The sequence below is a fragment of the Dipodomys ordii genome, unplaced genomic scaffold (genome assembly GCF_000151885.1).
Source record: "Dipodomys ordii isolate 6190 unplaced genomic scaffold, Dord_2.0 Scaffold202, whole genome shotgun sequence".
Classification (NCBI taxonomy): Eukaryota; Metazoa; Chordata; class Mammalia; order Rodentia; family Heteromyidae; genus Dipodomys; species Dipodomys ordii.
This window is the reverse complement of record NW_012267418.1, coordinates 909,980-919,181: the sequence shown is the minus strand read 5'-3', so window position 1 is coordinate 919,181 and position 9,202 is coordinate 909,980. Positions and strand designations below refer to the sequence as shown.

Genomic DNA, 9,202 nt, shown 5'->3' with positions numbered 1-9,202 from the left:
TGCTTCTTGCTCTATTTGAACTCTCCTCTCATTGGGAAACACTTATTGGCTAAGCCCTCCTAAGGGCTTTGTTCTGCCCTAAGGACTTTGTCATTTCTTTCCAGTTCCCCATTGGCTTTTACCCAGTGACCTGATCCCTCACCTGCTGTCTACTGGCCTAGCTAAGGACCCAGAGAAGGGGACAAATGAGGAGGGCTTGGACGGTATTACCTCTGGCAATGTCCATGATGGCAGGTGCAATTGTCCTGAGCAGGCACACAGCCAGGGCTTCCATCGGGGCAGAGACAGTGGGGTTTATCTCCTGGATCCTGGCATTGTTGCTTGGCTTGACATAGGTTGAGTTCACACAAGGGAGTGTCACAGGACTGGCCTGAGGGTGTGTGAGGAGACATTAGAGAGAAAACAGAGCCCTTCATGTCTTCATGGGGCCAATACATGTGTGTGTGCCAGTCCTGGGGCTTGAACTCAGGGCCTGGCCACTGTCCCTGAGCCCTTTTGCTCAAGGCTAGTGCTCTACCACTTCTGGTTTCTGGTGGTTAATTGGAGATAAGAGTCTCACAGGCTTTCCTGTGCAGGCTGCTTTCCAACTGCAATCCTCAGATCTCAGCCTCCTGAGTAGTGTGGCTGCACTGAATAAATTTTTTTTGGGGGGGTCTGGTCGTGGGGCCTGAACTCTGGGCCTGGGCGCTGTCCCTCAGCTCTTCAGCTCAAGGCTAGCACTCTACCACTTGAGCCACAGCGCCACTTCCGTTTTTTTCTTTTTTGCTTATGTGGTGCTGAGGAATTGCACCCAGGGCCTCATGCATGCAAGGCAAGCGCTCTACCACTGAGCCACCTTCCCAGCCCCTGCACTGAATAATTTTAAAGGGTGCCATTCTCATTCTCTCATATCCCAACCATTAAGCATCCACTATGACCTCTGTTCCACCCCAAATAGACTCAAATATTCTTCCAGTTCTACCTAACACCTTCCCTGCTGACCTGTGAAGCCAGAGGGGCAGAGGCAAAGGAAAGCTCCTGGGAGATCAAGGCAGCTGGCTCCGGTGGGGCAGGGGCCACTTAGACACTCATCCACTTCAGTCTCACACTGTGGCCCTTCAAAGCCTATATAGCACAGGGGGAGGGTCAGGAACTGCACAGACATGTGTCATTCTCTTTTCCCTCCGACTGCTTGGACCCCAGTTTACCTGGGAGACACTGGCAGTGGAAGGCCCCAGGCTGGTCTTGGCAGTGACCCCCATTGGCACAGGGAGAGCTTGTGCACTCGTCCATGTCCTCCTCACACTGGGTGCCCGTGAACCCTGGTGGGGAAGGGAATGGGGGGGTAACGTGGAGGGGAGGTCAAGGTCATCTGGGAAGAACAACATAGTTCCCTCTTTTGTCAGGGAAGGTGAGCCTGCAGGCCGTCCTGGAGAAGACCCTAGGCAGTTGGGTGTGGAGCAACACCATGGTCATTCAGAAAGCACGAAGCCCTGCTCCTGCCAGCCGTGTGGCTGTGGGCTAGCCAACACCCTTTGCTCCAGTGTTCTCCTCAGTAGTAGGGAATAATAGAGGCCACTGGGTGGAAGTGCAGTTCAGTGATGCAAGGACACTGCAAGGATTAGATAATGTAATAATTAAGGGCCTGCCTGTCCTAGGGTAAATATTCAATCCATGTAATTATTTTCATAGCGGGGAGCTGAGGGATGTCTGACAAAGATGGAGAAGAAAGGTCTGGACAGCTCTCCTTGGGTCCATGGTGGCCTGGGCCTCTCACACACAGAGTACACAGAAAGAGGTAGCTGGCGATTTGGTAGGGCAGAGATAAGGGCAGGGAGTAAGCAAGGGAAGATTTGGGGATGTGAGGAGACTGTGGGGAGAAATCGGGAACTCCATGGACAGGCTAGGGAAAGCTGAAATTTGTACCCACCAGGCTGGCAGATGCACAGGAAGCCATTGAGCAGGTCCTGACAGCTAGCGTGGTTCAGGCATGGATCCGAGGCACACTCGTTGATCTCCACCTCGCAGAGGGTCCCTTCTAAGCCTGAGGACAAGGGGGCGTGGTCAGGGCAGGGCTCAGCAAGGCCTTGGTGGCCTCGTCTTCTTCCTGGGAAAAGATCTATTAGGTCTTTGTCAAGCTACTCCTCCCTGGGTGCTGTCTACCTGTGTGTTGGACTGATAAACCCTGCTGCTCTTGGTGGTATATCTCCTGCTGGTATGAGAGGAAGTGACTTGTGGGGCCCTTGTGGATGGTTGGGCTCAGTCCTGAGGAGACTAGTGGGCTTCTGCCTGGAGGGTGGTGGTTCACTTGTCTAGTTCTACCTAAACAGGCCTCCATGCCTACCAACCAGGGAGGGGCCAGGAGGGGGTGGGATTCAAGGGCATTTGGTAATGTGTGTTGGTCCTTGGCTTTGTGTTCATCCAAGCCTTCACCATCTCACTCTGAACTTGAGTCACATCAACTGTGGACCTCACGGCCTCCCTCTTCCTGCCTGGAGAGGCTGCCTCGATTTTGCCCTGGTACCTTGTCCCTTGGATTATTGAACAGCTTTCTCCACTTTTCTAGGCTCGTCTGTGGATGGCCTGAGCCATGATACTTGGGTGCTTGTTAAATAAAATGTTGAAGTCCTGGGTTTGGTTCTTGATTTTGCCACTTAATGAGCTGTGTGACTTTGGACAAGCCCCTAAACCCCTTTGAGCCTCAGTTTCTTCATTTATCAAATGACCTCTGGGTTATTGTAAAGAGTAGCTGAGATAGTGTCTGTGAGCTGCTTAGAGGGTTCCTGGTATGAAGTCAACTGGTTTCATCCAGCTGATACTAATCTGTGGTTCTCTCCCTAGGAGGACATTGCCTGTCTATGAAACTAGCCTGGAGGTGAGGCAGCCTTGCAGCATTCCTTTCTTATTACACAGAACAAGCACACAAGCCATTTGGAATTTTAAGGGTTTACCCTTTATGCCTACAGGGGAGAGTTTGTGTGATTAAGGAAGAACATTCTGGATTGGCATAAGCAGAGGCTGCTATGTGGAAAGCTGCCATCTCCCATCCCTTGTGGGCCAGCTAGGGGTAGTGGTTGTGTACTCTGTGATGATCATGAAATGACTGGAGGTCTCTAGAGTTGGACAGTGCACCAACTCAACTACTACTTGTAGGCCCCCCCTCCAGGGGGGGGGTCATGGATGTCCTGGGGAGGAGTAGGGAGAGGAGAAACATTCTGTAATAACTGACCCCCAATTAGCTTCAGACTATCTTTGCTTTAGAGGGACAATTCCCATTGGATTCAAGATTAGTTCTCTGACCCCTCCACTCAGGTTCTCATCTGGCTGTACCTGGTGGGCAGAAGCAGTAGAAAGTGGCCAGTAGATCCACACAGGTGCTCCCTGTGCGGCAGGGCTGGGACTTGCACTCATCGTGGTCAGCTTCACAACGGGAGCCCGTGTAGCCAGGAGGGCAGAGGCATTTGAAGGAGCCGGGGGTGTTGAGGCAGGAGCCGCCATGTTCACAGGGACTGGGGCCTTGCTGGGCTGGGAGGAGAGAAAAACTGGGTATCTACAAGGATCCAGAGTGAAGAGGGCAAAGGGCTTAGAGAGCCAGGGAAAGCATGAGGGCCTCTTTGTGGTAGAGGACAGCAAATTGGGGGAGGGGCTTGTGTGTTCATGGTGGAGAAATCCATGGGGTCAGGAGGGCTGAGTACTGGGGAAAAGGTCATGCAGGAAAGAGATGCCAAATTGGAACCAAATTCAAGAATAAAGGAGCTATTTGGTTTTCAATTTTTTTGGCGGGGGGGTCCGAACTCTGGGCCTGGGCACTGTCCCTCAGCTCTTCAGCTCAAGGTTAACGCTCTACCACTTGAAACACAGCGCCATTTCCAGCTTTTTTCTTTTTGCTTATGTGGTGCTGAGGAATCGAACCCAGCGTCTCATGCATGCAAGGCAAGCACTCTACCACTGAGCCACCTTCTCAGCCCGTTGGTTTTCAACTTGAAAGCAATTTGCTGTGTACTCTGTTCAGTGTAGCCATGTGTCCGGACTCAGAAAGGCTCTTCTGTGGGGAACCTCACCCATCTGACACTCATCCAGGTCCTGGTGGCAGGTGGGCCCTGAGTAGCCAGGCTGGCACAGGCAGAGCGTGGAGCCTGTCAGGGGGTTGGTGCTGCACTGGGCATTCTCATGGCACGGCTGGCTCAGACACATGTCTTCCAGGTGGCACAGAAGGCCTGTGGGGGCCGGGGAGGGGGTAAGGCTGGCACATGCTGCTTGAAGGCTTCCAGCTTCGCTCTTAGTGCTTCTCTGGCCTTCCACCTCTGCCTCCCACCTCCCCAGCCCCCTCTGCCCTCACCTGTGCGTCCAGGAGGGCACAGGCAGGAAAAGGAGCCCACACGGTCAATGCAGGTGGATCCGGGGGCGCAGGTGGCCGTGATGCAGTCATCCAAGTTCTCCTCGCAAACTATGCCTCCCCAGCCACTCACGCACACGCAGTGGAAGCTGCCAGCGGAGTTCTGGCAGGTACCCCCATTTCTGCAGCGAGGGGGACCCTGTGTCTCACATTCATCCACATCTTTGGAGCAATCCCAGCCTGTAAGGGAGGAAGGAAGAGGGCAAGGGCTGGAGCTGGGAGCCTGGAGAGGAAGGGAGGCAGGAGTTCCGAGCTGGCCCCCTGGGCACCATGAACTTGGCTGAAGCAACTCACCTGTCCAGGTCTCTGGGCAGAGGCAGGTGTAGGTGCCTTGCCCATCCTGGCAAGCAGCCCCGTTCTGACACTGGTGCCTGATACAGTTGTCGGGATTCACTTCACAGTCCAGGCCTGTGATTCCTGACAGGGTCACAGGATCAGCGGGAGGGGGAAAGCTAAAGGAGATGACCCTCCCTGCCCAGAGAGGGGGAAGGTGGGAAAGCCCCCCCGCCATGAGAAACACACCTGGGGGACAGAGGCAGAGGTGAAAGGTGGCATCTTTCCCTGGCACCAGCTGGCAGGTGCTCCCGTGTGGACAGTCCCCAGAGGAGCAGGGTCCCTTCCGGAGCTCACAGTGGGAGCCCTCCCTCCCCGCAGGGCAGACACACTGGAAGGAGCCCAGGGTGTTATGGCAGAAGGTGCCCCTAGGGCAGGGTCCTGGATCCAGGAAGCACTCGTTGATGTCATGTTGGCAGAGATGGCCCTCAAAACCAGGTGGGCAGCGGCACTGGATCTGGGGGTATGTGGCCAGACACACACCTCCATTTAAGCAGGGGTTAGCAGAGCAGAAGTCTGGAAGCTGGCACTGTTCACCTGTGATGGGGCAGAGGAATGGTGCTGGCACTACACAGCTCACCTGGGCTTCCTCAGCTCTCCTGGAGGGCGATTTCTGTGTTTGTTTCATATCTGTCTCCGTGTGTGTGTGTGTGTGTGTGTATATGTGTGTGTGTGTTCAGGCTTCAAACTGTGATCCTCAGATTTCAGCTTCCTGTATAGCTAGAGTTACAGGTATGAGCCACCAGGTGCTTGTCTCTCTTTGCCCTGTTCTGTCACTCCTACCTTTGGAGGGTTATATGAGGGCTGTCCTCATTTTCAGCATGGAAAGTGAAACAGATACCTAATGGGGGGGGTATGACGAATTGGCCTTACCTGGGGAAATTTGGGACAGAGGGGAGGGGAGGGGCCTAGAGCATGTCTTCTTAGGCGAGATTAAAAGTATCCAGCATCTGCAGGCAGGAGACTCAGGTTGACACGTCACTGTGCTACAATGGTTTGCATGCTCCTAGGTGAGTCACTTTGCTTTCTGATTCTTCATGGTTTCTTCCCTTCCTTCCTTCCTTCCTTCCTTCGTTCCTTCCTTCCTTCCTTCGTTCCTTCCTTCCTTCCTTCCTTCCTTCCTTCCTTCCTTCCTTCCTTCCTTCCTTCCTTCCTTCCCTTTCCACTCTCCCTCCCTTCTTCCCTTCCTTCCTTTCTTTTTTAAAGCAGGACTAGGATTTGAACTCAAGGCTTCATACTTGCTAGGCAACTCCTCTTCTATTTGAGTCATGCCCCAGCCCTATTTATTAGGTGTGTAAGATGACCAGGATACTGATGAGGAGGACACGGAGCAGCCGTGTGCCCCAGTGGTTAAAGGCAGTAGGAGCAGTGTCAGTGGCGGTGGTGGCGGCCATGGCAGGAACCACCAATTGCTGCACCCATAACATGGACCAGACACTGAGCTAAGTAAGCATTTCCTGGGTATCATTCCCCTCTCCCCCGCTTTTTTTGGGTAGGTCATTGGGCTTGAACTCAGGGCCTGGATGCTGTCCCTGAGTGTTCTGCTCAAGGCTAGTGCTCTACCACTTTATACAACTGCTCCACTTCTGGTTTTCTGGTGGTTTACTAGAGGTAAGAGTCTCACTAACTTTCCTGCCCGGGCTGGCTTCAAACCTTGATCCTCTCAGTCTCCTGAGTAGCTAGGATTACTGTACAGGCATGAGCTATGAGCTACCAGCTCTTGGCTATCATTCCCTTTTATGCACTCAACAACCTTAAAAAATGTGGACAAAGCCGGCACTATTCAGATTCAAGTCTGCAATCCTAGCTACTCAGGAGACTGAAATCCGAGGATAGGTTCAAAGCCAGCCCTGGCAGGGAAAGCTATGAGATTTATCATCAACTAACCACCAGAAAACCAGACGTGGCACTGTGGCTCAAAGTGATAAAGTGCTAGCCTTGAGCAAAAGAGCTCAGGAACAGTGCCCAGGCCCTGAATTCAAGCCCTAGGACTGACAAAACAACAACAACAACAAAAACGTGGGTAGTGGGCTGGTGACCCAGAACCTAGACAGCTTCTGTATCTCATGCCAGATTATTGGCTAGTCAGTAGTGGGACTGTCATTTGTCCCTGTTCTAAGGCAAGGTTAGATCCCTTTTCTCTGGGATGCACCCCAAACTTCTCCCTCAGGGTCAGATCACTCCAGCATTATCCCGTCCTCTCCCACTTTCCAGGTGCTATGGTTAGCACACACTACTCAGAAGGGCGTCGGGGGAGTCATGGTCTGCATGCACAAGGTGCAGAAGGTGCATAGTAAGACCAGCAATAATCACATTGCAATGGCTATCTGGAGGACAGTTGGAAGGGCCCAGAGAGGCAGGAGGATGGCACACTCAGGAGGCTCATGGAAATATTCCAACTAGTTTGGAAATACTTCAGTACTTTAGCAGTCACATGCTGATGAATGTCAGTCTTGCAGGAATGGCTTCCTTACCAAGAAATTTCTTCTTGACTCTTCTGGCTTTTATCTTCTCTCAGGCTCCAGTTCTATTCCCCCACCCCTCCCACTGCCTTGCCCAGTCACCTGGGCTTGCCTGTCAACTGCCTTGCCTGTCCCTTCTTGGCATTCCCACCAGAGCTTACCTGTCCAACCAAGCTCGCAGGAGCACTGGGGGCGGCCTGAGGCCTGAATGTAGCAGCGGCCCCTTTCAGAACAGAAGGAGGAAGGGCAGAGGTTTTCCAGCTGGACTTGGCACCTCTTGCCAGTGAAGCCAGTGGGACAGATGCAGAAGAAGCTGGGGGCCAATGGAGAGGGGAGTCTAGAGGAGCGAGGGGATGTGGGAAGCAGGGTTTGGCAGCTGCCCCCATTCTGGCAGAGCTGGGCATCCTGGCAGGGGTCAGCAAACTGGCACATCTCACCCAGGAAGCCAAGGGCACACCTGGAAGCGGGGAAAGAAAAGGAAAAATATACAACTGGGCTTCTCTTCTCTTTTCTCTCCCTTCTCTCTTTCTCCTTCGTTTGTTTCCTTCATCTTCATTTCCTCCCTTTTTTTCTCTTTTCCACTCCCCACCACTTCCTTCCCTGCTCCCCTTCTCCTGCCAGTCTCCCCTTCCCCAGGAGCCTCACTCACTGGCAGATCCCTTGTCCCCAGGACTGGCTCAGGCAGGTGCCTCCATTGGCGCAAGGTTCTGGTAAACTTCCACACAGCAGGCCTGGTGATGGAGAGGGAGGAGGAGCTGCCCCTGGGGGCCTGTGCCTCCTTCAGGTGCTCCCGGGAGATCTGCCTCAGTACCCCCCCCCCGTGTCCACATGGCCCCCAAACTACCCTCTCTTTACCGCCTGAGCCCAGTCCCCCACGTGGTCCCCAACTCTGTGGATGTGAGGCCTCGCTCAGTGACTATTCCCAGCCCCCTTTCCTGTTTATTCTCTGGCCTCCCAAGAGCAGCCTGGCTCCATCCCTCGGAAGTAGGACAGCAGGGATCAGGAGGGGCCCCAGGGAGGTGAATGGCTGAGATGTAGAAGGGATTTCCTCCAGGAAGGGCCTCGTATTGAGCCACTGGGGGGGTGGGAACAGCTGGACAGGAAAGGGACTTAGTGAGACCTTCCATGTCTCCATCTCTGTTCTTCTCATGCCTTCTCTCAGGTAATTGGTCTAGTTGGTCTGTTGCTCCCTTCCCTGTGTGACTTGGAGAACTCTCTGTCTCTTAGCTCCAGGGCCAGTTGGGTTTTCCCTGGTGGACACCCCCTCTTACCCATTCCCCCCCCTCCGAGCAGTCACCACCCCTGGCACCAAGCCCAAAACTTGGGTCTGAGTCGCTCCTGTGGCAGTCAGCTCTCCCTGCAAGCTGTGCCCATTTGGGAAAATGGATCTCCTTCATCCACTATTCTTTCGAAGCCTGAGGCTCAGCTTCTCCCCTGCCCCCAACCCCACCAGACATCCCCCTAAGGGGGATGGTTTGCCCCCATCCTTCCCACCTCATGCCTCACCTCTGGCCCGGACAACTGGGGAACACAGCAGCAGCAGGAGCAGCAGCAGCAGCAGGGAAGGGGGCTGCATTCCAGAGCCTCTGCCCCAAGCCCAGATCCCCTCTCCCTTTTCAGACAGCGACCCTCACAAGCCTCATAGAGGCCCTGCTACCTCCCCTGCTCCCAACGCCCCTTCCTCCTCCTCGGCCTGCTTTGAGCCTCGGTCTGAGCTGTTTCCTGAGTCACACAATGTCCTGGACACCCTAGTGATGGGAGGGAGGGCAGAGGAACATTGAGGGGGACGAGGGAGGGGCCTTCTGTCCCTGACTACCCCTGGGGAAGTGGGGGAAGTTGTGCAGTGTGGCTGGAGGGCAGGTGATACAGGGGAGACCTGGCTTGGTTCCCGGGGTCTGGAGGTGGTCCCGAGCCATCCTGTTGGAGGATAGAATTTCTCCTTTCTAGAGATGGGCATTGCAAGGTGGCTGCCCCTGTGACCCAAGAGGCAGGGCATGGGAACAGGATCTTCCTCTTCCTCTTCCCAGGAACG

The 9,202-nt window shown here is 54.2% G+C and overlaps 1 protein-coding gene across 1 annotated transcript in view; it reads right to left on the bottom strand.

The window, feature by feature from the left end:
* The window catches only part of Notch4 (notch 4), a 25,101-nt gene extending 16,227 nt beyond the window's left edge, over positions 1 to 8,874 (bottom strand). The window contains exons 1-12 of the mRNA XM_013035051.1: positions 8,677 to 8,874; positions 7,820 to 7,901; positions 7,332 to 7,627; positions 4,898 to 5,245; positions 4,670 to 4,792; positions 4,319 to 4,555; positions 4,041 to 4,196; positions 3,310 to 3,504; positions 1,910 to 2,023; positions 1,188 to 1,301; positions 982 to 1,104; positions 211 to 370 (exon numbers count right to left, since the gene is read on the bottom strand). Coding sequence (XP_012890505.1) covers positions 211 to 370; positions 982 to 1,104; positions 1,188 to 1,301; positions 1,910 to 2,023; positions 3,310 to 3,504; positions 4,041 to 4,196; positions 4,319 to 4,555; positions 4,670 to 4,792; positions 4,898 to 5,245; positions 7,332 to 7,627; positions 7,820 to 7,901; positions 8,677 to 8,746 — 2,018 coding nt within the window. The 5' untranslated portion in view covers positions 8,747 to 8,874. The remainder of the gene's footprint in view (positions 1 to 210; positions 371 to 981; positions 1,105 to 1,187; positions 1,302 to 1,909; positions 2,024 to 3,309; positions 3,505 to 4,040; positions 4,197 to 4,318; positions 4,556 to 4,669; positions 4,793 to 4,897; positions 5,246 to 7,331; positions 7,628 to 7,819; positions 7,902 to 8,676) is intronic.
* Positions 8,875 to 9,202: the final 328 nt, after the last annotated feature.